This window comes from Amia ocellicauda, chromosome 13, assembly GCF_036373705.1.
Source record: "Amia ocellicauda isolate fAmiCal2 chromosome 13, fAmiCal2.hap1, whole genome shotgun sequence".
NCBI classification, from domain to species: domain Eukaryota; kingdom Metazoa; phylum Chordata; class Actinopteri; order Amiiformes; family Amiidae; genus Amia; species Amia ocellicauda.
The window spans coordinates 32207565-32235313 of record NC_089862.1 but is presented as its reverse complement, the minus strand read 5'-3'; the positions used below and the strand labels follow the sequence as shown (position 1 = coordinate 32235313).

At 39.7% G+C, this 27749-nt stretch overlaps 1 protein-coding gene across 1 annotated transcript; it reads left to right on the top strand.

Annotated features, from left to right (window-relative positions):
* The first annotated feature begins 1055 nt into the window (after positions 1 to 1055).
* On the top strand, positions 1056 to 27749 carry egf (epidermal growth factor). The gene is made up of 23 exons (XM_066720631.1): positions 1056 to 1569; positions 4099 to 4298; positions 4470 to 4651; positions 7754 to 7975; positions 8533 to 8735; positions 9155 to 9274; positions 9773 to 9895; positions 11731 to 11853; positions 12185 to 12310; positions 12661 to 12797; positions 14163 to 14311; positions 15425 to 15529; positions 16757 to 16980; positions 17093 to 17260; positions 17521 to 17670; positions 18533 to 18688; positions 19560 to 19676; positions 20571 to 20693; positions 21021 to 21183; positions 22038 to 22202; positions 24874 to 24976; positions 25747 to 25849; positions 25971 to 27749. The coding sequence occupies exons 1-23, from the start codon at positions 1449 to 1451 to the stop codon at positions 26168 to 26170; spliced, it is 3483 nt and encodes a 1160-aa protein (XP_066576728.1). The 5' UTR covers positions 1056 to 1448; the 3' UTR covers positions 26171 to 27749.

Sequence of the window (27749 nt, the reverse complement as noted above, 5' to 3'; positions counted from 1 at the left end):
GCAATCACGATTTTCCACATACTGAACGTTCCTCTCTGTCATTCCTATCTGTAACAGAAGTATGTGATTGTGTGAGCAAGCTGTTTCACACAGCGTCCCTTGGCAAAGACCAGCACAAGCCATAATTAATGTTTCATGCCTCTTTGCGATTCAGACCTGGCCCAGAAGCCTTGTCAATATATGGGAATACAGACTGATTCCCATGGATGAACCAACCTCCAGCTGCCCGTGTCTGCCTTCTGCCAATCCAACAGCTGTTCAGTTTTCATAGCAACAAATGCATGCGATTCCATAAACAAAGATCCACATAATGAAATAAAGGAAGCTATATTTCCAAAACATATAGTCACTCCACACATTTTATTTATTATGTCTATTGTAGTTCGGTACACACACGATGTATCATTCTGTATGGTTTATCCAGTCTAAAGCAGAAAGTAGTAACATTTTATAATCAAAAACACAATCCTAGTCTATGAGAAAACACAACACTTTGTATGTTTGATGAGAAATAAATGTAAATGACTGGTGCTAATTTTAATCTCTACCTTTAATACAATTTCATAGATTAATCTCCTTCCTACCACTTAACCAGTGACATTTTTACAATAAAATTCATACAATAAAAAGTTCAATTAATTAAAAAATGTGTTGACACGTTCTTGATTTTTTGGGCCTGTGATTTTGTCTCAGTTCAATCAGCTGGAAGTTTTCTTTAGGCGGCATCAGAGTTCAACAAACTCTGCATAGATGTGATTGATAAAGAAAGGATAATTAGATAATTAATGAAAATTATGAATCACCAAATAACATTGTTTCAAAGGGAGGGTGTGACAACTTGTGACTACAACTGTATTTGGCCCACTCGATTGGAAACCTGCACTACACTGCGCCAGCCGGCAATTGTAAATCCCTACTTCAGCCTCTATCACTGCCAGTAAAGAAGGGGGTGGGTGTGACTGGGGCAGCTTAGTAACAGAGGGGTGTCTTATGAGCTTGAGAAGAATCTACAAAGGCAGGGACATGTCCATTCAAATCAAAACATAAAGGACAGTTTTAACGCGGGCAACTGGGGCTGTGGAATCACTGGAACCTTTTCTCCTCACTGCATATTCAACATTGTCATTCCTGCAGTGCATTTTTTGTGTCAGGAAAACCCTCTGGAGCCACAGTCTGAAATGTGCAAAATTTGCCACAAGAGTGTCAGGCATTTCATACTTTGCTTCCAAAACAGCTAAGTAACCTGGGCTGGAGATCTCAGTGTTTTCCCTCCCAAGTCACTGCTCCGGTGTCTGCTGGGGACTGGGATGTGAACCTCCACAGAGAAGATGCCAGACTCAGAGCAGTGTTCAGCTGGATTTAACGGGAATTTCTCATGCTTTTCTGGCTCTGGAAACGCTTGAATACCAGTGAAGTGCTGCTTCCTGGTCGCCGTAGAGCTCAGGATTATGTTACTTGCTGTGTTTTTGACAGTGGTGGTCAATTTTGTTGTGGCAATCAACAGTTTGGTTCCTGGAAAGGCATGCTCGAATGGATACCAATTGGCTGCAGATAATTCAACCTGTGTTGGTAAGTGCTTTGCTAATGCCTGCATGCCCTCTTCCAGATTGTTTCTCTGCTAACACATGCTAACTAAAATAAGTATTACTGTCATTGTTGATCTTAACGGGTGTATTTGTTTTAAGGTGCCACACAATGGGTAAAATGTGATTCATGCAGGTGTGTTTATAGAAATTGTACATGTATTAAATGTCAAACTGTGGTATTTTACAAGTAAATTGTACTCTTTTCATCCAATATAACAATATAAAAGTGTTACAAAACAAAACAAGTTAGCTCTGATGTAGGGCTGCTTTCCCTACAGATAGTGTGACACTATGCTGTGGAAAACAAAGTACAAGAGAGAGCAGTACCGCAGTACACTGAAATAAGCATCTGTTAGTTCACATTCATCTTTCACTGTAAATTACTATAATTCCAAATGATTAGAAAATATTGTATGAAATATGAATGCCAAAAAATAATAATAATACACACATATTTATATTAGTACTACATTTCGCCTTTTATTATACACAAATCATACATATATTTAAAACAAAATCATTTTTTCATAATGGATGGTTGTCTTCAGTTTTCAGTTTTACCTAGACAGAAATTAAATGGCCTGTATGTTAAAAAATACATTCAAATGAACAAAAAGTTGCTTACAGAGAGCTGTTTACAAGAAAAAGTCACGTTCAGTAATAATTTGACCTAATTTCGAAAAATCTCCTTTGAAGAGAATTTGTTTGTCAAAGCAACATCCAGAATTGCAGAAATCACCATTCAGTCCATGTCTACGGTGAGTAGGTCAGTCGGTATGATGGAAGCAGGCTGTTTTCAACATCTGTCGTGTGTGAATTTGGTGTCAACAGAAGTGTGATGCTCATAGACATCAAGCGCAAGGTTGCCCAAGGACAGGCACAGCGCTTACTGATATTGGGTGGTTTGGGGATGTCAGATTCATTTAAACTCCTCTAGGACCAGGAGTGAGTATTACTGCTGTGCAGGACATGGTTTGTAGACAAGCAGTTGCTTCCATCCCATTATGGCGAGAACATAAGGAGACACTTACATTGGTTGTGTTGGTAGGAGAGAGGAATTTCTATAGATGGCTCATATGATCTCTCTGTCTTTGATAAAAGTGTCTTCCTCGCATTCTGTTTAGTAACAGGTAGACTGACTTTGTTTTTTATGGACAATTAGTGTTGCCCTCACCAAAGGAATCTGCTAGATGGATTGGCGTTTGCTTCAGTAAGTTATTCATTTATGCAAATAAGCTTTGTATTTACCAGAGCACTACAAACAGAGTGTTGTGTTCTTCATTATAACATATTTTGTAATGTCGTGTTTTGACCACATGCATATTTGCTAACTCAACACAACATATTTTGAAGATTCCTCTTTTTAAGTATATTGAGTTGAACTCTTAATGGTTCTTGTCTTCCATCTTATAAGATGCAGCACAGATCAGACTTGCTTTTCTTAAACTGCTGAGTCGTTCAGACTGTCCATTGTTCACGCAGGAGGTTCTCACTAGCAGAGGTGTTGCTAGGATACTCACGCTTTTATACGGAGCTGCTTGGCTCATTTGAATCTGAAATCACTGGATCTGTGACTAGACTCATTAATGAATAACTCCATTCACTGTTTTTGATAAAAGTTCCACAAAGAAATATTGAATAGCTTGAAGTGGGGTTCAGCAGATGATACACAATAGGTTTTGATTAGGAGCTTAAAACATGCCATATAGAACTGCTTGCAAATTTACACATTTCTAAATAAACTAATTACAAATGTGTGTGATTTCATCTTGAACCACTTTTTTGGTCAGCTGGTAAAATCACAAACCCTCTAGAAATGTGAATTGACCTCTACAAATCTAATGACAGCTGCACAAAGAAGAACAGACCAGTTTTGACCCTGTGTCCATCACGAATAAATTAAAGGTTAGTGGGACAGACATTACCATACCACAAAGTGGATGGTGCGAAAAAGGGTTAGGTCAAAACCAAGGGCAATGACTCCAAAGTTGGTTGGACAAGGTTCTGTACTCAACGGGAATAGAAACTGAGCCTTTGAACATCCCTGCAAGTAATATACTTGGCATAGATAAGATGAAGCTCATGTCAAAATAAGGGCACACCTTCTGTGAAGCATGGGTCTGTTTTGGCCCTGATGCCCTTCTTTCAATATAGGGGTGTATAGTATTCCAAGTATACCACGATATTCTTGGCATAGAAAACTTGAATTTTGAAATACATTCTGACAGGATTGATACATACACTGTTCATGTTTGAATGTATGTTGAAAATTAGTCAGTGTATGCTTGCACTTTTTGAAAAGGACAAAAGTTGTCTTAATTCATCTCCTTCATTGTAACCATTGAACACAGACTGTCAACATGGATGTGATTCATGTTAATATTAGCCACTGAATGTTTTTAAGATAAAGTATGCAATTAATTCACAACTATGCTAATCATTTTGCTATGGTAAATGGGAAATTAAGTTATGGGTTATACCGATACATGGTCTGTTTTTTTGTTTTCTGAAGCTCCAGAGCCTTTTCTGATCTTCAGCCTTGGCAATGCCATATTCAGCACTGATGGGGATGGATCAAATAACAAGACGATTGTAGCAAAGGCTGGGATTTCAGTCTTGCTGGACTTCCACTACAGAGAGAGAAGGATATACTGGCTGGACTCTGAGACAGGGTTCATACAGAGAGCCTTCATGAATGGCACGAAGAGAGAGGTACTGGGGCTGATGTTTGTGTGGAAATTCAAGGGGGGTTGTTGGTGTCCTTTGCAATCAGACTCAGTTTGAAATCTCACCTATGCTCTATTCAATTATCCCCCCCCCTTTTAAATTCTCAGTTTTATTCCATTGATATGTATATTGTTTTGTGCTTTTATGTACCACCAGCAAGTGTATTCATTGGGGAAAGGCGTATCGGGCTTTGCTGTGGACTGGATACAGAATAATGTAATCTGGACTAATCATCAAAAGGGGAACATTGAAAGAGCTGGGACAGATGGGAAGAATGCAAGGGTGCTTCTACAGAACCTCTCTCAACCCAGTGGCATCATTGTGGATCCAAATGCCAAGTAATGCGTCACTTTTTATTTTCTATGGGATATTTGTTTCAAATGGTTACATGGTAATTTATTTTGTTTTGTTTTAATTTTAACATTTCTCTCATTCAGAAAAGTGATTTTCTAAAAATTCAAATGTATAATATAAACCCCTAAACTCAGATGAGGCTCTTCCAGCTACCATCATTCTTTACATTTTGTTTGCCTGTTACAATTAACCCAGACCGTAGACAACCACATTCTTTCAAACATGGCTGGCACTTAGGTGTAACCTGACTGGTTTGGACATACATAGTCCTGGTGCTACGGGTTTTGCATACCAATGGACATGGGCCAAGTCTGTAGATTCACCTAGGATGAAATAAGGATCATTTTTATTTTTTATGAAATGCTGTGTGCTTATGTAATTCTTTTAGATTAATTGTGATTAACATTTTTTAATTTTATACCACAAATTCAATTTCCACTAATAATCTTAGGAGTCCCTGTTTTTATGTTATTATTGAACTTGATCATTCACTTCAGAACATTCTTCGTCGCCCTCTTCCCCTGCCAGTTTCTGCGGTAAACATACCTCACTTCATAGTGATTCCACTTGATACCTATGTTGATTATGCTCTTGTACCGATCAATACTTATTAATTTAAAACTGATTTTAAGAATGCCCTTGAGAAGTGTAGTGAGAGTGCTTGAAGTTCACCTGTATACAGAAGATGTAAGGAGGTGTACCCTGGTAAAAACACAGTAAAGCAATATGGCCTTTTAATTCAGCACAGTTCTAATGCAGTACTAAACATGGCAGCACACATGGCCGTGTACACCTTAAATATAATCAATCGCCTTAAGACTATTTTCAGCTTTTAAAATGCATAGTTGAGGCAAATGTTCTACACGGTATGATAAAACATGTTATGCTTGCAGAAACAGCTCTGTCCACACGTGTTAATCACGAAACGCCACCTCGCTTAGCAAGCATAGCTGTTCAACATAGAACAACATATCGGTATGCGATTCTACAATAATCACTCTGGAAATCAATTAACATTAACCGTATCATTTAGCCTGCATGTGCTGTAGGTGATATCATTGTTATTCACTTCTGTTTGCACTGCAGTCTACGCAGATGGGGATTTGACTCTGTTTGTGGCTGAGGCAAGGTCGCAGCCTCTCACTATGCCAGGATGCTTCGCTGATAACATTTCAACTGCAAAACAAGCACTAGCTTCTTAAGTTCAGCCATTTTCTTTATGTATATATTTTTCGAGCGCCGAACACCGGAACGCTTTTTGATTGGAAGTCGGCAATATCAAGTAGGAACTTCCCACATCGAGTCTGTCCGGAACGCAGCAACATTCTAAAGAACTTCTGCGTTCCAGACGCTCGGAAAATCAGATTTTCCAGCTTCCTACTAGGAAAAGTGCACTGGAGCACCGCTACATGTCGGAGTTGCAATTAGTAAACTCGGGAGCAACTGAAGAGCCCCGACTTCACACATGGTTGAGTACACCGTTAATGTAGACAATCGTTTTAATACTATTTTAATATATTTAAATCGTTTAGTCACATTTCCTGGTAATAATAACAAAACATGTTATGCTTGCAGAGAAAGGTCTGTAACCACACACGGGTTAATCGTAGCTTAGCAATAGCTGTTCAACATAGAACAATAGCTACAATATTAACTCTGGATATCTGTATGTGGTGTAGGTAATATCCTTGTTATTTACTTCTATTTGCACATGCAGTCTACGCAGATAGGGATACGAATCTGTTTTTGGGCGAGTCAAGGTCGCAGCCTCTCACTGTATGCCAGGCTTTTGACATTTCACCTGTTCGTGCACCTGCAAAACAAACACCAGCTTCACCAGTTCAGCCATCGTCTCTGTTTATATGGCATCTTTCCGAGCTCTGGAACGCTTTGTAGGAAGTTCCCACGTCCGCTTTTTGTCCGGAACGCAGCATTACTCAAACAGTTTTTCCCAAATTCAGTGTTAGCATTTTTCCCGGATAATCTCCACATGAACTCAAATACAAAAAGTGTCGCATAATTAATGGATCACACTATTACATTGTGTGCGGCATCAAGTTTTATTTTGTATGGGATATTGCTTTAAAACACATACCTTGTCCTGGCTGTTGTCAAAGGATCCGGTAGTGGTTGTATTATTAATCGCTACTTTTTAAAGGTTGTGGTTTATCTCTGCAGTAAGTAAATTAAAGAAACATCTGCCTTTAATTTGTCCAAATTATTAGCTCACAAATCTAGGATGTATGGCTTGTATTACATGCATATCTTCTTATGCACTGATGTAATTTTGAACTGGTAATTTGTACTGTTTTGATGTGTAATTCTAGACTGTATTGCACTTTTATAATGCACTTATGTTTTGTAAGTCGCCGTGGATAAGGTCGTCTGCTAATAAATAAATATAAATAATAAAATTCGTGCTGGTTTCGAAGGCAGCTGGACGGCACACAACTCTGACGCATGCGCACCTAGTGCACTCTTACACATACCGTTAATTAGGGTTTACCAATATAATGACAATTTTCGCTTCTTCATGTGATCGAACACATAAAAACATGCCTTGTCTATTTCTAAAGTTTTAAATGTTTTAACTTAGTCTAAACAAGGTAAAGCTAAATTTAAACGTTTTTGTGAGAATTGTCGACACCAGGACGTTTAAAATCCGTGACTTGTAGGTTTAAAAGATGCCCGTGCGGTCTTCCTAGTGCTCACATCCCTTAGGATAATGTCACGGGGATAGCTTAATTGTATATTTAATTAAACAAAGTTTTTTCATTATTTAAATACGCCTACGTTTTTTTGGACGCAATGGAATACTAACTTCGAATAATCGAATGCTCGTGGCCACCCTTAATCGACTATTGTGGCCCAATTTGCTAAGCAGGAGCAGTTGGCGGTTCCAGAACATTTTCAACGGGGTGGCCAAGTGGGGGCACAGGGACAATTTAAGGGGGGCATCCTTATTTAATTAACGCCCTGGGGGGTAGCATTTGGGACAGTTTGTCAGTAATGAATGAAAACATTTTCTCATTCACATAATTATCTTGATCTAACCCTTGACGTACACTTTATCATTTTATCTCCAGGTTTATATTTTGGATTTCAGATGGAACGATGGTCCATCAGGCAAATCTCGAAGGGGAAATGACAACCACAGTTTTCAAGACAACTTCCAAACTTCAAACACTTACATTAGATGTTTTTGACAAAAGGCTGTTCTGGGTCCAGTCCAGTTCAGAGGATAAGAGCACTATTGGATCCTGTGACTACAATGGGAATTTTATTCAAACAATGAAGCCATCATTACAGTATGTATGAATTTCTGTGAAAAAGTACAGATGGTAAAGTGTATTATTATTATTATTTACTGATGTTTGGAAAGACAATGATTTTATTATATTCTGATTAAATAATTTGAGTTCCCGACTGACACAGACAGGGCTTCCATAGATGTCCACATATGTCTCTCTCTGTAAAGTAAAGGGGCCTCACAGGTCATCTTTTTGGAGCCCCAAACTGTCAAATGCAGACAGATCTTATTTATTCATTAAAATATCCAAAATATGAACAGTAATGGAATCATAACAAGGGGGAATGTTTTAAAGAAGTATATTTTCACACAAAGGCCGAACGTGGCAGTAAACAAATCTAAGCAGGAAAGATTAATAATTGAAGATGTAATTTTGAAACTTCCACAGATCAGGATTTATACCGTATTAGTTTGCATTGCATTTTTTTTTTGAGGTTCTGGATTGTTTGCTCTACAGTAATATTTAATAAAATAGTGCAATGCATTATTTAATTTATTCAAAACAACGAGACGGATCTAACTATATCCAGATAACTCTTATATTTTTATCCTTAGATCACAACCACTGTGGATGTCTGTGTTTTTGGAGCACATATACTTCACGGATGGGGAGACTGGAGGCATAAAAAGAGAGAACAAATACACAGGCAAAGACAGTGTGAACATCAGTGGACCACATTTGTTTAATCCGCCAGCTGCTATCAGTGTGGTTCACCCACTCAAACAGCCCAGTGCCGAAGCCTCTGCACTCACAGCAGGTGGTTCCTCTCGTCTTATCAAGTATTTTTCTGGACCTTTGGCCCATCAGTTAGAAAGCAAAGACAGTATGGGAAGGTTTAGTGTAGTAAACTAATTTTCCAGTGAAACTCCTCCCCTCCTGTTTTTAATTGTTTTGCCATTACTGTCAGGTACACAAATAAAACACTGCCAGTCACAGAAACAAGTTATGTGCAATACATTATTTCATAGTTTACAATTGTCCAGGATAGTGCATGATGGGAAAGATGTTCATTCCAGAAAAAATAAATAAGAAAAACACAACCTTGTTGAAATGTAGGCTGAATTGTGACAGTTCTCCAGCAAAGGTAAATAAGGGATTGTGTAAGGTTTCAAATTGAATTTCTGATGCCAACTTATTCATGTTTGCATTCAATAACTACCAACCCATGTTGTGCAGGTCAAGGCTGTGATGTGCTGAAGGAGGACTGCACAAGTGTGTGCTCAAGACACACAAAGACCGGACAGTGTGAATGCAGTGCTGGATATGTCCTTAGCACAAATGGGAATTTCTGTGAAGGTATTGTGCTATTCTTATTCATTCAATGATGTCGATGCTGTCATGGATAAAGGTTATCTCACTTTTTGATATGAAAATGCTGTCATTCCTTTAAGCTTTGGAGAAAGACATCAATGCTTTTGGATGCGGCACTTACTGCTAGTCACGTGAACTCATTGATAGCTCTGTGTGGGTGTCAGACAATATCAAATTACAAGGAAAAATAACAATATTTTAACCTGTTGCAGCAGCTAACATCATCAGTCGGTCAGCTATTCCAGTAAAAAGACACAATGTATTGTTTGCTTGCTGCAAATGAATGATCGTGCTACAGTAGGTCACACCAGGTCATGTTTAATGGACTTAAGAACCAAATAAATGATATCCTCTTTTGTGTTTCTCTAATACCTAAAGCAAACATTTGTCTTGGAGTCGGTCTATTTAGCGTTTGGACGTCGATATCTGTGTTGATTACAGTGTATTCTCTCTGATTGAAAGACCTTTGCATTTCCTTCCCAGATATCAATGAATGCAGTTTTTGGAACCATGGCTGCACTTTAGGCTGTGTTAACATCCCCGGCTCATATTTCTGTACTTGTCCTCAGGGTTTTGTTTTACTTCCTGATATGAAAACCTGCCATGGTAAGATATAAATATGGGTTATCTTTTCAGCTTTAGATGACATTTACAAGTGACTCACATTTATAAGAGTAGTGTGAATCCCCATTGTCAATTTAAACCATTGTCCCTACTATACAGATGTATGAGACCAATTATATTTGATGTTGTTTCTCCATAGATTATTACTACTTTTTCAGTTTTCTGATTTCCCTCTGTGATTTGTATTAGGATTTATATTTGCAAAAGAGAAATGTGTCAATTTTAAAATGAGTTTCACTTTCACTTACACAGTCTGTATTATTAAAATGTGTTATAATACAGGCAGTAGGGGCAATTGGGAGAATCTGGGGGGAAACCTTGATAGATATTTCCGGTAGTATTAACAATGATTTGACAAAGATACATGAAAAAGGCATTTAGGGAAAGTAAAATATGCAAAATGTCCCCTTTAATCCTGAATCCTGATGGATCAGAGTGTTGCTCTGAGCTCAAAATGCTAACCCCCCCTCCCATCTCTCCACTGGCCTTTGTTCAAACAGCAGAGGTGCTGGGCTTTGTGTAATCAGCCAGAGTACTTACAGCAGACTGAATCCATGATTAAGCATTCTGTCTGTAAGTGATGTCCTATTCAGACAATATTGTTTTCCTGCCACTTGAGGTATTGTTCACTCTCCCCATATAGTCAATATAATCGGGATGTCTAATTGCACTAAAAGCATCGCGTCCAGTACAATCTTGCTCAGAACATAAGGCGAACAGTACGGCCCGGATCTAGGCTGACTCTCGTCCATGTGAATTATTTTTTGGTAACATTTTGTGTCAGATGGAAAAAGGTGCCTTTAAAAGACAATTAACCATAATTAAAATCAACAGTTTTGGACAGTTTAAACTTTTTTTTACACCATACTTACATCCAACCTTGAAAGAAACTCTAATTTCTCCCAAGCCGGATCTGTAGATTCTGTCCTCAGTCTTTCATATTAACACTGTTTTGGGATTACGACTCCCTGGTGTCTTAATGCTAGTAGTTCATAATAGGCTTGTCACCAGGTTTTGTCAAGCTTCAGAGTGCCTCGATTGTTTAGCAGCCTCACTGAGTGCTTCCTAGCAACTGGTCTCACAATTTCAGAGTTTCAGCGAAGAACTGAAGTCTTCCATGTGGGTTCACTCTGATTCGTTTCTATTCATAGCAAGGACTGCACCAGAAGCACTGTAATGTCTGTATTCCCATAAAAGTGTTCCTTTTCTAGATGAAAACAGAAAGAATGCACCAAAATAGTAATGAGCTTTCTCTGATCATGCTGAGACTTGGAAAACTTATTTCTTAGAGAATAAATCTCATTCTGTGTTTCTTCAAGATCCCCCAATTCCCAGAAATAAGTGCAGCATCTCCCTCCACTGCTCAAATGTGTATGAAAACCGATTACCCGACAGTGCTATACGATTAGAAGTCTGTGACAACAATAAGAAGCAATACATGCAGTCAGCAGCTTTGCAATGCTAAGTAGGTTTAGCGCAATGTCAAGGTCTAATAAACGATGACTGTATCCTTAGAGTATACTAAGGAAGTTTTACAAAATTGCTGTAAAACATTGTGCATTGCAGTCCAGCATGTGGAAAGCATACTGTTATGTGGAAATATTGCCCCCTATTCAGACTGGCAGACATATCCAGACTATAGTGACATAAAACAACACGGCAATATAGGCTACACAACAAGCAGCTGTGAAGCGAAGACTAGCGAGAGACAAAGCATTGCTGTGAGGCATAAAGGATTTCCGAAATGTGCATTTAATTGTTCCGTTGAGTACTTAAGTGTATTAAATATTCTTATAATATTTTTGTTTAATTTACAGAGTTAGTTCCATGCACAAAAAATGTCTCCGAATGTAGCTATGGATGTATTGAGACCGATAAAGGCAACGTGTGTCACTGTCCGGAGGGATCCGTACTTAGGCCAGATGGAAAAACTTGCTCAGGTAGGGCAGGATCTAACCTAAACACGAACACATTCGGTGGTGTAGCAATTCAGATAAGGTTTATGTCTTTTCTTATGAATTATAAATAAAAATCAAACGATTTTTGATGTACAAAATAACTCCTCACATGTTTGCATCACAATTATAATCGATCCTGTACATTTGTTTTCTTAGTTTCCAAAATTATATTTAAAGTAGCTTTATTAGCATCTAACTATTCTAATAAGTTTAGAACTGTGTATACACTGACCTCTCTCTCTCTCTCTCTCTTTTTTATTTTTACCAGTAAATACATTTCTTAGTCTAAGAGCTTTATGTTTCTTGTCTCCAGGCTGCTCTTCCCCAGACAACGGGGGCTGCAGTCAGCTCTGTGTGATGCTGAGCCCAGTACAGTGGGAGTGTGCATGCTTCCCTGGCTATAGTCTCAAACAGGGCAGAAAACACTGCGCTGCCTCAGGCAAGTCTTCAATATAAACACAACAGGTGGCTTCTGAGATCCAGATCAATAGTTAGGACTGTCTGTTCTGAATGCTTTGCCGAAAGCCATGATTTTATTTGTGTGCCCACTTTCACAAGGGGAGAAATGATACATGTTTTGCTACAAAAGCTTGTGCTTATCATATCTTTTAGGGTTGAATACCTTTCTGAAATACTTGATATTGCTTAAAAAAAAGTGTTTATGTGATATATTTTGCAGTTGTACTCCTCAATATGGTTCACTATACACTATAGACAAAAACATATTTAAAATGTTACTTGTGATGGATATATTAACATTTTTATTTTAATTTGATTGTGTCCAACCAGGACCCAGGCCGTTTTTGCTTTTTACAACCGTCATAGACATCTGGCGTATCAACCTTGATGGGAAAGGTTATCAGAGTCTGCTGCAGACGCAAAGGGGCCGAATCTTGGCTTTGGACTTTGATCCAGTGGCCAGTAAGGTAAGGGGATTCAATTTATTCTGCTGCTTAGAATGACCTGAGAAAAACATATATATACAGACGGGTGACAAATTAAAGGAAAAACCAACATAAAGTGTCTCAGTAAGGTGTTGGGCACCACGAGCCCCAGAACAGCTTCAATGCTCTTGGCACACATTCTAGAGTCTCTGGACTCTACTGGAGGGATGGACACCATTCTTCCACAAGATATTCCCTCATTTGGGGTTTTGATGATGGTGGTGGAGAGTGCTGTCTAACACGTCGGTCCAGAATCTCCCATAGGTGTTCAATTGGGTTGAGATCCGGTGACTGTGAAGGCCATAGCATATGATTCACATCATTTTCATACTCATCACACCATTCAGTGACCCTCGTGCCCTGTGGATAGGGCATTGTCATCCTGGAAGAGACCACTCCCATCAGGATAGAAATGTTTCACCATAGGATAAAGGTGATCACTCTGTCATGACTAACTTTGTCATGATTTGCAGTGACCCTTCTCTCTAAGGGACAAGTGGACCCAACCATGCCAGGAAAATGCCCCCCACAGCATAACAGAGGCTCCGGACCCCCTCACTGTAGGGGTCCAGCAGTCAGGCCTGTCCCGTTCTCTTGGTGTCCCACACATGCACTCGCCCACTTGTCCAGAACACGAGCCAGTTGAGCGTCTGTGTGACTGAAGCTCCTGCCATTCGTGCCCCAATAATGACCCCTCTTTCACAGTCACTGAGATCCTTTCTTCTTGCCATCTTGATCCAAAATCGAGGTCAACTGGGCTGCTCAGCATTTGTATACATGCCACAGAGCATGATAGGATGTTAATTGCTTAATTGTATCATGCTGTACACCTGTTTGGAGGCGTCTGCATTTGTTATGTTCCTCCACTCAGGTTTTTCCTTTAATTTGTCACCCATCTGTATATATTCAATGGAGTTGACCGAAATCCTGTCAGTCTAGAAAAGGAGACAATACTGATTACATAGTGACACAACCTCTTATAGGTCTTTCATGGCAATGGTTTGACTTCTGTCTTGTTCTCCTCAGTTCTGGACTAAATGAAATACAGTTGGAAGCGAGTGTTGGTCTTGAGCCCAGAGCGCCATGTGGAAACAGAGACACGGCACAGAGAAATGGATCGTTTCCACCTCACCACCCAGTGTTAAGATCAGCTTGCAAAACAGTGTTCATTCATCCGTTATGTTCTACAGGCGTTTGATTTATGGTGTCAGACGCAATTAAGGCGCTAATGTATTTGGTTTGAATTTACAGTATGGGCAGGGGAAGCAACTCCAGACGAGGACACGGCAGCCAAACTGTGAAAAGTAAGAAGTGTGATTCATCATTGTGTTTTGGATTTGGCAACAGGTCTATTTTGCAAACACAGCTCTTAAGTGGATAGAGAGAGCAAACCTTGACGGCAGCGAGAGGGAAGTATTGATTCGCAAGGATCTGGATTTGCCCGAAGGCTTGGCTGTGGACTGGATTAACCGCAAGGTGTACTGGACTGACCGAGGGTAGGTCTTCACAGGCAGAGGTATCAAAGCTATAATGAGATATGCAAAGTAGATTAAAGAAAGCCTTTCACTTTTAGTTACAGTTGGTTTGGACACTTTGCCTCTTTGGTATTCAACGGCTGCTTACACACTTCGTCAACTGTTTCAGCCGTGTAAAGAATAAGAAGTGATGAGTATAGAAAGGCTTTTACTTTTAGTTACAGTCAGTGACACTGCTTCTGTGGTTTTGAACTGCTGCTTACACAGTGTGACAACTATTTCAGCTGTGTAAAGAATAAGAGTAATATTTGGCCTGTTTTTTGTCAAAGCTTGACTGACTTTCTATGGTCTTTTGATGGTAAAACATAAACATTGTAAGGTATCCCAGCATAAATGTCTGATATCAGTTCTAGTTGACAAAGCATGCATCAGGTGCATTTTATGTCCAAGCAATATGTTGAATAAAGACACCATCATCACATACGATACCTGAGTTATTTCTAGCCTTGATGGCCTAATGAGCTACTGCTCTCATTTATAATGTGTTTTTTAAAGATTAAATCCTAAAAGCTTAAATGTTTTATTATCAGCTAAGGCTGGTATTCTTTGTGGAGACTAAGAGGAGAAAGTCATGATAAATATGATCCTTTTTTAAAGATTAAAAACGTAATCTTGTCTTGCCCTAGTGCAACCTAAGGAGCTTGTGCCCCGTTAAGCTTATAATATCACCTAATTCTTCTAGGTTTTAAATTAGGAACTGGGGATATTTCACAGAAGCTTCATAAACAAGAAACATCTGTTCAAATTCTCTTCTTAAAAAATCTCTTATTATTATTTTGTGTCATGTATACAATCAGGTTCATAGTTCATAGATATATTTACAATACATTTCCCCATTGAAGTCTTTTAGCCAGACAATGAAGTGAGCAACGTTTTCTGAGACAGAAGCCCAAATAGTGGCTATTATGATGTATTGAATGTTTGTGCTCGGAATATGTCATGTGGTTTACCAATAGGGTTTCTTAAGATTCTGCTTCTGCCATAACAAAGCGCAGCTGCACATCTGGAAAAAGAGAGAATGTAAAATCGCACTGCATTACACGCATGTTGATAACAGCTTGTGCTTCTCTTCAGGCTGTCCAGGATTGAATGCAGTGATTTAAATGGAAACCACAGGCAAGTGATCATCAGCCAGGGTGTTAGCAAACCCAGAGGAATTACTGTTCATCCTTTGGCAAAGTAAGGGCTAAATATGTTTAAAATGCACAATAATGTAGAATGAGAAACTACAATTGTATCAAATGTAAAAGTAAAATACAGCCAACAGAAAGAAAGGAAACTCTTAAAGCTGCAGATTATGCAATGACCTTTGAACTCCATGTGCTGTCAATGTTGTTCAGCCAAAATGCACATCTGATCTCGGGCGCAGTAATCTGCCTCTAACATCCGTGTTCTGCCCCCACCGTGTGGATGAAAGTAGTATTACATGTTATCGCATCTATTTAATCCAGCATTGAGCAGCTGTTGCTCCAACCTGGTGAATCTGGGTTATTAAATAGAGATGAACAAGGTCTTTAAATCCTGGAAGCATCTGGAATGAGGAAGTTTAGGAATAGTGCAGCCATGTTTTTATAATGTGAGAATTAAAGTAGCAATCAATGGAATTAATGTTCAGACAATGCACTAGTTAGAGCTCATCTGGATACTGTGGACAGTTCTGGGCTCCACACTTCAAGAAAGATATCGCTGCTCTAGAGGCAGTTCAGAGGAGAGCAACCAGACTTATTCCAGGTCTGAAGGGAATGTCCTACTGAGAAACTGAGGAACTGAACCTTTTCATCCTGGAACAGAGGAGACTACGTGGGGACTTGATTCAAGTCTTCAAAATCATGAAAGGCATTGACCACATCAAACCAGAGGAGCTTTTCCAGATCAGCAGGGACACACGCACCCGGGGACACAAATGGAAATTGGGCTTCAAGGCATTCAAGACAGAGAACAGGAGACACTTCTTCACACAGAGAGGCATCACAATCTGAACAAACTCCCCAGCAATGTGGCTGAAGAGACAATTTGGGAACATTCAAAAACAAACTGGATAGGATCCTTGATCACTTAGTTATTAATGGACACCAAACGAGCACGATGGGGCGAATGGCCTCCTCTCGATGGGACACTTTCTTATATGATTCAATATATACAAACTCAGTCATCAGGGGTTCTAAGAAATCAAAACATTGAGGAAACAAACCCCCACGAACTCAGCGATGCAAGGAAGAAAACTGGACAATATATTTATTTCATGCTTGTTTAATGCTAATGGGGGAAATACTGCAGTCCCTAAAATGATTGGTTTATGTGTACTAATTGGTTACCAGGAGTGTATAAGTAAAATATCTTATCAAAGTAAGATACATCAAATGTTTTCTTCTTTCATTGATTCATTTTTATTTGTTTGTTTTTGAGGAAGTTGTTCTGGACAGATATGGGTGAAAGACCACGTATCGAAGCATCATCTCTGGACGGTGCGGACCGATTCATCGTTGCCAACACCAGCATCGTGTCCCCCAGCGGGCTGACCATAGATTATACAGAAGACAAGCTCTACTGGTGTGACAACAAGCGATCGGTTATCGAAGTGGCAGACCTAGATGGGTCCAACCGCCGGATTGTGACCAAGAATGATGTAGGTGAGGCTTCTGGGATTGATATTTTCCACATATATATACTCATTTACGTACGCGAGGAAGAAATGCCATCTCAGATGCCCCATAACTTTCTCCCCCACGTCTTCCTTTGTAGGTCGCCCTTTCGATCTTGCGGTGTTTGAGGATTTTGTTTGGTTCACGGACTGGGCCAAGGCTTCGGTCATGCGTGTGGACAAACGCACGGGGCAGAATCAAGTGCGCCTCCATGGAAACATGTTGAGACCTTCCTCCATGGTGGTGGTTCATCCATTAGCTAAACCAGGTCTATTAAAATTTTTGTTTTACCTCCGTCATTTTATATTTAGAAAGCATGGAAGCACTGAATTGGAAACATTGGTAATAAACATCTTACGAAAGCAGGAGAATTATCCCCTGGCACCCGGTTCAAAGTCTGTATTGTATCTGAGTTTCTAATAGTCTGTATGCTCATCTTCTCTAAGTAAGCACTCTTTCCTTTAAACACAAGCGAATATTAAATAAGAGAGCTGGAATATGATAACCTGTTCACATTTCCTCACACAGGTGCCGATCCCTGCCTTCACAGGAACGGCGAGTGCAGGCAATTGTGTGAGAGCAGGTCTGGACTGGCGCACTGCTCGTGTTATAGTGACTTCGTTGAAGCTGCTGATGGAAGAGACTGCCAGCCTATTAAAGACATCCTGACAACGACAGGTGAGCACCAGAGCATGGAGTTTACCATCAGCACTATTCTTATTAAACACAGTGATTTGCTGGAAGCCTGAACCTACTGCAGTGTGACTCAATAGCACTAAAGGACTTGATGTCAGGGCCCTAAAGAAATTGGCAGAACTGATATGAAGCACTTTATTGTTTCACAAGCACATCAGTTCTGTTTAGGAGTTAACTGTAATTTGCAATTTGTGCTCTGATTTCATATTCAAGTCAAACTTAAAGTGAAGGTCCTACTAGTTCTAAAAACATGCTTTACTGCATCTTTATGTCTTGCCATTTAGTTTTTACTTATCGGAAACAATCTCCCTTGCGGATTCATCACCTCATTTTGTAAAGTAGAAAGGCATAAAACCATCTTCACAGTTTTTTCCCGCAGTCTGTGGCACATACACTTAATGTTGTTAATGGAAACTATCATTACTAACAAGGAGTAAGACCTTGATGCCAAAGCATGCTTGACTTGACGATACTTGCCGTGGGGAAGACAACTCTGGTGAGTTTTTCCACTCTCCAGGAAGTTATAACACGATACATCCGCAATAACTCAGGAGAGTTTACAAGCTGAAGGCTAACGTTTTTACATTTTACATTTTTTAAAGTTTCTTGTATGAAGGATTCAATCTGGAAGAGAGGTCTGTATCTTACCCACGCACTCTAACAACTCATAAAGACGCATACAATATGTGATTTTAGAACTGGTGGGACCTTCGCTTTAACATCAAAGCCAAACTTTAATTGCACTTAAAAAAACATTCAAACTTTAAAATCATTCCAATGTGACAGAAATTCTCCGTTTTGCTTATTTTACTGTAATGAACCATTTCAACGTATTATTTTGCAGAATCTGATGATACCCTTTACCACAGCTCTTTTTTCTTGACAAACAAAACACTGAGGGATGAAAGTCTACCCTTGATCACTCCTAGCCAGCCGTCTTTCACTGTGGAGACTGGAACACAGATTAGGAATACACTGGTCACAGAGCAGATGATATCAGGTACATATTATATTTTGGGAGGTGTCAAGCCAGGGGCAAATCCAGCTTTATAGGTCAACCAGTTCACTGAATTCTTCCTGTTATGCAAAAGGTCCCTTGAGATCAACTTTCTTTGACATATGACATTTGACAAAAGCATTAATCTTGTTTTAATTATACATCACATTCAGATTCTTAGTTAATCTCAAACAAATACATTTAAACATCCTGATTGTTTTATTCAGAGTTCCTGTTGGCTGGGAACCAATAGGAACTGGTCTAAATTCATGCCTGCAAGTTAATCTAAGAAACAAAACGGAGAGATTGGAGAGGAAATCAGGAATATTGGAAATTTAAGACGACTCGTATTGACTCATTAAGTCGATCCCATAGAGCACCTTGAGTTGACAACTTGGTTTAGTGTGACTGATACCGATACTAATCACTCAGGTATCAGGAAGTGTTGGGGGAACTGAAAGGTTATTCAAGATAAAAATAGGTAACACTTCTTCCAACTGGGGAAAGTACCAGATGACTATTTTCTTAGGTTGTATTGACCGCCTACTCTGTTAGGAAGCATTTCTTATTAAAAGAAAAGGGTTTTATAATATTCTTTGTTAAATATTTCATTTAATAAATAATAATCAGAGTCAAACTTACGCCATGTGATCAGGAGTTATATTTGTCTGATAGTAGTTATTTTAACACAATTTGTGTGCCTTAGCATTCCTGAGTGTAAACCAACCAATGAAGACACTCTCTGAATATAATCACAGTGTGATTTAAATAATCCTCCTGGAATTAAACGGAAGATTCTCGCTTTATTTTGAGCTATTTCTAAAACTGCTTAAGATTGTCTAATGTTCATGTTTTCTTCTCTTTCTGCGTTCAGACCAGCATGACTGCTCTTCTCTGCGGTGTGAAGCCAACGCTAAGTGCTTTCCAGAGCTGGGGGGCGCTGTTTGCCAGTGTTTGGAGGGCTTCTCTGGGGATGGCGAAGTGTGCGTAGGTAAATAAGGGAAGCCAACACAATTGCGTCTGATATGACCTGTTTTGCGTATGTTTTCATAGTGAAACACTCGTACGGGTCAGGTTTCCAGTGCGTACAGTTGGCAGGAGATGCTGGTTTTGGTATTTCCTACTGGTATTTCCTGCTGTCATGTTCTCTTGCAATGTCTTTATTATTATTTGTATTATGTTTGTCCAAACACTAACTCCTCCTACAGGTATTGCTCTATCTACATGATACTGATTACGTTATGCTTTTTATATGGATATGATCAATGATTATCGATTTATTACCGGTCCAAACACCAAAAATCACATTGACAACAATGGTGGGACCTTCAAAATGCCATTCCTCACGCAGCACACCGTTCGATAGCCAATCAGCAGGAAGGATTTACAGCTTATATTTATTACAACTAATAGTACAAGAAGTACTTAATGATGGATTTCTCATTAATAATTATACAAAGTAATTGTCATTAAAACATAAAAACAAACGCATTATTCCCCATGAGCAGTTCGTACTTTAACAAATGCAGTAGGGATTACAGTATGGTGAAAATTGCCCTTGGAGGTTAGAACGAGAGCTGAAGAAACCCTTGGTGAGGCAAAATCACAAACGTACAAATAATAGCCTTGTTGAGTGGATTCTCTGCAGTAGTGGCGTCATGTTTGCTTGCTCCCTGTGCTTTGACTCAAAGGAATGCGCATAAGGCATTACATATATTATCACTTATATACGTAACGACACACAAGACATTCTGAATGGCATTGCCCTCTCGATAAAATGTGAAAGACAGCAGACTGTAACTGTAACAGAGCTGATAAATGATTTCTTGACTGTTTAGTTCTATTCCACGTAACCGATGTGTTATTTCATGTGTTTGTGTTTCAGACATCGACGAGTGTAGACTGGGGACCCACAAGTGTGATGCCCATGCAGACTGTGTTAACGCTGAGGGGACGTACGTGTGCAGGTGTATCACTGGGTACACTGGCATGGGATTCGAGTGTGAAGGTTTGCAACCAAAACATAGCAACTAAAACCAGGAGAGAGCCGAGGCAGAGCGTTTTTAAAGAACATGCAAATAGAGGACGTCAAAACCGATCCAAATGGCGGATCTGTAATAGAAATGAGAGATCTAGTTATTTACCCGCCTCTAGAGGATACATTTCCAACCCGCAGGCAGTTATCAATGTAAACAGTCACACTGGTAGAAACACAAGATGACTTTCCAGTTCCCGGGAGATGATTCCGCTTGACAATATTTGTGCAGTGTTTTGATATTCTGTGTAAATGTCAAAGCCGTTTACTGGTGCCGCGCCACTGCTGTGTGCATTGCAGAATCGATTGCCTCTACCTCTGAGCCGGAGACCGCCAGCCCTCCTGTAACGACGACACACTGGCAGAACAACCTCCCGAAGACCTGCCCTCCTGCCTATGAGACGTACTGCCTGTACGGAGGGGTCTGCTTTTACATTCCAGACCTCGAGTCCTACGCCTGCAAGTAAGTGTGTGTGGAATAAAGCCCTAGTCTAATTTTACTCCAACAACTAAACAAGCTTATGATACTGTATGGAGTGACAGTTATAGATACAATGGGAAAGGAAGACAGAATCAAGATATCAAGAGCTGTGAACCAAAACGTCTTTATTATTATTACTTTGGCACGATTGTGCTGTAGAGTCATCTATTTATAGAGAATTTGTCAAAAGGAACCAATCCTCTTTTCATAATGGTTTCAATAACAGGATTTTATAGACTTTATATTTTGATAAACATTAAAGCAAAATCCATGGAATGTGTTCATTCATGGTAGAATTCCAACAAAACCTTCCATTTCAGAAAAATGAAATGTATCAATTCATTATATTGTAACAATGAAAGTTTATATTGTTTATAATTGTTACAATTCCTACACTATTCTTTATGACAAGGTAGAATGTTGACGACACAATGATCAAATGGTAAAAGAATGTGAGATAATACACTATCACTATATTGCTATTACAAATGGTGAAGATCTATACATCACTTATGTGTTGTGGCTCTTTTATGATTATTAATAATAAATTTCCAAAAGATGCATTACTACGTTACATGGCATGTAAACAGCTGGTAAGCAGACATCATATCATTCCTTTCTACACATTGGTCCCAATTAATCTTGAAATATGGGTCAGTTACGAATGTATCTCCACACTGCTGTCTCTACAAGCTTCACCATCTGGAGTGAGAGGTTTAGCAGCTGGACACTGGGTGGCAGCAGTGCGCTGTATATGAATGGGTTTATGCCTCCTGCTTTTTCCTTCACTGGCTCCTCTTTGAGGCACTGCTGTGAACCGCTCTTTGTCTTCTCAGCTGTGTGACGGGCTACATGGGCGAACGCTGCCAGTTCAGCGACCTGGAGTGGTGGGAGCTGCAGCACAAACAGGACGAGCAGAGACGCAGCGTCACCATCACGGTTTGCATGGCCTCGCTGGTCTCCCTGCTGGCGGTGGCGGCCTGCGGCACCTACTGCTACGGGTGAGAGTGCCCGGGGTCTGGACGTTCACAGCTGCGTGCTGGAGAAGCTTCCTCATGTGCCTTTAACCATGTTTCACTGTGAGACGGTTTGGCACATCCATACAATGTACTACACATTACAACGGTACAAAACACAAGTATTAAAACAAATAATCCAGACAGAGTTCATTGTTGACTTAAAATGAATTACCAAGAAGGGCTACAGGACATACTGAGTTATGACGACAATGATGCTGTGAATGATCTGCACAACAGACAACAGTTTAATTAAAGTTCTCATAATTTCACACTGGATTCTAGACCAGTCCTAGTCCAGTCGAGGCTCTCATTATACACCAATCAGCCATAACATTATGAGCACTGACAGGTGAAGTGAGTAACACTGATAATCTCATTATCATGGCACCTGGCAGTGGGTGGGATATATTAGGCAGCAAGTGAACATTTTGTCCTCAAAGTTGATGTGTTAGAAGCAGGAAAAATGGGCAGCGTAAGGATCTGAGCGACTTTGACAAGGGCCAAATTGTGATGGCTAGACGACTTTTCCAAGGAAGGAAAAGCGGTGAACCGGCGACAAGGTCATGGGCAGCCAAGGCTCATTGATGCACATGGGGAGCGAAGGCTGGCCCGTGTGGTCCGATCCAACAGACGAGCTACTGTAGCTCAAATTGCTGAACAAGTGAATGCTGGTTCTGATAGAAAGCTGTCAGAACACACAGTGCATCGCAGTTTGTTGCGTATGGGGCTGCGTAGCCGCAGACCAGTCAGGGTGCCCATGCTGACCCCTGTCCACTGCCGAAAGCTCCTACAATGGGCACGTGAGCATCAGAACTGGACCACGGAGCAATGGAGGAAGGTGGCCTGGTCTGATGAATCATGAGTTCAAGGTGTTGACTTGGCCTCCAAATTCCCCAGATCTCAATCCAATCGAGCATCTGTGGGATGTGCTGGACAAACAAGTCCGATCCATGGAGGCCCCACCTCGCAATTTACAGGCCTTAAAGGATCTGCTGCTAACGTCTTGGTACCAGATACCACAGCACACCTTCAGAGGTCTAGTGGAGTCCATGCCTTGACGGGTCAGGGCTGTTTTGGCAGCAAAAGGGGGACCTACACAATATTAGGCAGGTGGTCACAATGTTATGGCTGATCAGTGTATATCTCAGTGTCTTATACAGAAAAAGAGAATTAGACAGATTAAGATTAATGCAGTGAACATCAGACCATCTTAAGTATTTTTTTCCCACTAAGAACAATTTGTTTTTGTGTATTTAATTATATTTATTATAGAATAAAAGAAAATATGGTGAATATTTTAAAATAAAGATTAGTAAGAGTCTATGATCCCAGTTAAACTGGTTTATGTAAGGAGAGAACATTTCTCACTCATTATACAACCATTTTAAAACTAAAATATCTGTCTCTAGATTACTTATTCGTATCTTTACAAAATCTAAATCAGGCTTGTTCAGATGTTCTCTTTTCTTCCATGTGTGGGTTCATTAGCAGAATCCGGAGGAAAGGTTGGATAAAATGCAGCCCTGTAATATATTGGGGTGGGGGGGCCGTGAAGGATTAAAGGCCGCCGCACCTCCTCTGTGAATCAGATCGGGGCATTACACTCTCAGCTGAGCATCGGTAGGTGTCTATCAAAGGGTAGGGTGCGTGGTCCATGTAATGTAGGTGGTTAAGTGAGAATGCTAAGATCAGGTGTGGAACAGCTTTACTGTCAGTTCACCCAAACGACAGGAAAAAAAAATTGCAGATCAGTGGTTCGACAGTCTTCAAACTCTATTCACTTTTGTACCCTAAGTACATGATTCCTTTTACAAATGTTTCTCTGATTCTGTCACACTGCATTGGATTTGCTCTTTTGACTCACAAAGCAGCCCTGATCAATTCAGCCTGCCTGCTTCCATGTGGAAGTGCACGCTTTCAATTACATGCTTGGTTTGGCTTGTACTACAGCAATTACCGATAAAAATAGGTCATTTCTTCGCCCAAAAATGGACCCACTGATCTATAACCTTATTTAAACGCTGCGTGGTCGCCGGTATCTGTGCCTCAAATTGCCTTTCTCACCTCACTGGTAGTGTTTTTTTTTTATAGTGTTTCATTTTATTTCCTGAAAATTGCCTATTAGTTTACTTCTAAATCCGTATTTTCTCCTCCACATAAAATATGTTTGCAGGGTCACAGAAATCAAATATACACAATTATCATAAAGCCACTTACTTTAGAGTAAAAGTGCTGAATGTAAAGTTGATTTTCCCCCCACCTCAATGAGTCAATCTTTCCTCGCTGTATGAAGGATCGCCAACAGATCCGAGAGAGCTGTGCCAGTCGGGTTTTGTCACTGGAATGAAGGGCTTTCTTGGCACCGCGGGGCAAATCCACGCGTGTTATGAAACTGAATCTCAGGGCATGTAGTACAGGATTGTATTTAGCTGGTGAAAAAAGAGAAGGTGTGAATCTTGCTAAACCTATAGTGCCCTGTTAGTAGCCTGTTAGTAGTGACTCTCACACACAGCACTGTGCATATTCAGAATATAGTAACTGCTACAAGGCTGTCGCTGGTTCTTTGACCGTTAATAATCTGATTTTTGATATATTTATTAATTTACCTTACTTTCTGGCTCACTACTTATGTACTTACTTACTTATCTTTTAGGTCAAAGAGATATGCCAGAAGAAGCTCCTCAGTTGATGAAATGAGTGACCTCAGCTGCAGTATCGACAGTGTATCCGGCACAACAACCACCACCACACAGCGGGTAATTGCAGAATTAAATGACATTTCAGATCAACCGATTGCAACCATGAGATTTTAGAAATGGTTCCAAAGAAAATCAAATGAAAGAATACCTGTATTTCTCATTTACGCTTGCATTATAACCTCACAAAGGAAATTTGACCATTAGACAGTTTAATACACAACTAATTGAAAAAGCGCCCTTTAATTCCTGTTTGCGCTTCTAATATTTAACTGTGATGATGGATTAACGCAATTAAAACACGCGGCCTTACAGGTGTGCTCCATAAAACCGTGACACTTGTGTGTGTCAGCAATTTGTTTCCCCAAAGGGAATGTGGCCTAATTCAAAGCTTTCTTATTTTAGTGTTGTTCAACAAGCGCTGTACCTCTTGCAATGAGAATCAAAAGAAAAAAAAATGTATGCATGTGTTGTTTAAAGAAATAAACTTTATTTTCTTTTCCACTAGTAAAATTGAAGAAAGCCCTCTATGTTCTAATTTTGTCTTAGACCTTATGATCCGCTCAGCCTTCTGCCTGCACACAACTTACACCTAGACTTGAGGATACATTATTATGACTAGATCTGAAAATAATGTGTCTTTCCTGAGAGTGAGCAAGGACATGTCAGAGCTGGACAGCAGCAGAAACAGCTCCAGCTTATTTCCATTCTCGTTATTTTGAGAACAAAAGAACAGTTACAAATGAGTTACATTATTACGATGCTTTCTTGTAGGTAGTCATCCTAACTGAGCTAATTCAAATCGCCCGGTCTCTTCTATCTCTTTTCAGCTGTATGTTGTGCTGAAGCGGGGTTCAAACGGGGAAAGCAAAGCTATCCATGTAGTTGGTTGTAAGCCAAGAGCACCTTGTCCTTCCTCCTCATCAGAAACTGGTAAATTGATCATTTGTTTCTTGCACGGACATGAAACACAAAGCTCCTGGAACATTACCAAGTATCACTTGCTTTTTATTACGTTGTGAGACTAAGCGTCTAAATTCCTTCGTTTCACCAGGAGACAGTTTTGTGTCGGAGGAAGACGACACTTCACCAAGAGAGAAGCAAAGTGCAGGGTTCCCCTCCGAGTTGTCTGGGGGTCTTCACCAACACACACTGGCCACCAGCGTCACTGACCTCCGCCTGAAGCACAATCCTCACCTGGAGGACGGTCCGGTGGCTGGGAGTGGGCTGACCACGGTGTCGCAGCCGGTCTGAACCCTGGCTCTGTCAGTATTGTACATTACTCCTCACTGAGGACTTGCAAAGAAACGTGAATACATGCCAGTGGAGGACAGTTGTACACAGCAGGTTTAGCTCTATGCATGCATCTCTGCATTACAAATAAGCTACAGAATGAGGGAGGGGAGTCAAGGGATTAAAAAAAATATACAAAAAGCTATTTATTTGTCCGCAGTGCTGTCTGTTTGTTGCTGCTCTCCAGGATGTCCTCATTTCTTTCTTTCTTCTTGACATTTTATGATGAAAAAAACCTCAGACTTCCATATAGATTTATTTTTTCACTAAACATCTGGAAAAACATTGACTTACATGCTTTTGGTTTGCTTTGCTTTGCTTTGCATTTTGTTGTTGTTGTTGTGTTTGTAAAGAAAGCATCCTCCAGTTTTCCCTTAGATACACAGGTTTATGACAATTACTACATGGGAAAACATGGAGGTGTACTTATGTTGGTCTACTAAGTAACTGTTTAGTGTATGTAAACTCTAATCTCTATATGTTACAGTTATCATAAACTGTCCTGAAACTGGATTTGAAGTCTGTTTTTATAGTTTATTTTTTATTTTTATGTTTTATTGTAATTATAATAATAGAAAACCCATAGTTTTTGCTGTTTTTTGTCTACAGAGGAAGGTGCAAAGCTATATAAGATTACTTACACTTATGTGCAGACTACTAAACTACACTATTGACTTAGTTAAATTAATGTCAGTAGACTAATGGAAATTTACTACTAGCATCTTATTTTGGTTTAGATTGTTTTATTCAAAGTTCAATATTTTACCAATAATGTGACTGGAAGAGATAAGCAATGTATGCTTAACTAAGTGACTTGCGTTTTGCTTTAACTAGAGCAATATCTTTAAAAACAAAACCATAAGACAATCCAATCCTTGCTTTACTATATTTGTGATCATACAAAATGAATATCAAGAGCTCTTTTGAATGTACACCAATGAAGTGATTCATAAAGTGTTAGCATATGGGTAGATTGTATTTGGTGAGAGTTCATTGGGCTCTCAGTGAGTTTCTCTGCCACGGTGCGGGAGCGAACAGTGCTGTGATTCAGGCTAGGCATCCATCCCTGGAGTCGAGCACAGTACTCATATTGTAATGCCAGGGGCAGATGAATGCATACAAGCCTCATATGGTATTTAAAACCTTTAATAACATGCTCATTGTTGGGCTTTGCGAGCGAGAGGTCAATAGCTGATTGCTCATTGCAAAAAAGGACTCTTATCTCAGTTTTATACCAGTAGTAAATAAATATTTATTCAAATATTGATAAGTATGAAATCCTGCAGAGTACTCATTAAATGCCTCATGGCATTTAATATGTTTAACTGCCCCACTATATTGTAGGTTTTACCTTCTTTTTGTGTTAATAAATCCAATGTAGGTTTCCTATTATATAAGCTAAAACCTCACCATTCTGCTGCTGCTGTAACTTAAATATCTATTTTTAATGCAAACGTGTCATTTGTTTTGTCTTTTCATGAGCTCTTTAATGCTTCAGTTACTCTGAAATGCAGCTTGTTCTATTTCTGCCAGTAAATAA

Coding starts and splice junctions, on each gene's coding strand:
- egf (XM_066720631.1), top strand. CDS start 1,449: ATGTTACTTGCTGTGTTTTTGACAGTGGTGGTCAATTTTGTTGTGGCA. Junction 9,275..9,772: donor AAATGGGAATTTCTGTGAAG/GTATTGTGCTAT, acceptor TTTCCTTCCCAG/ATATCAATGAATGCAGTTTT. Junction 18,689..19,559: donor CACAGAGCAGATGATATCAG/GTACATATTATA, acceptor TTCTGCGTTCAG/ACCAGCATGACTGCTCTTCT.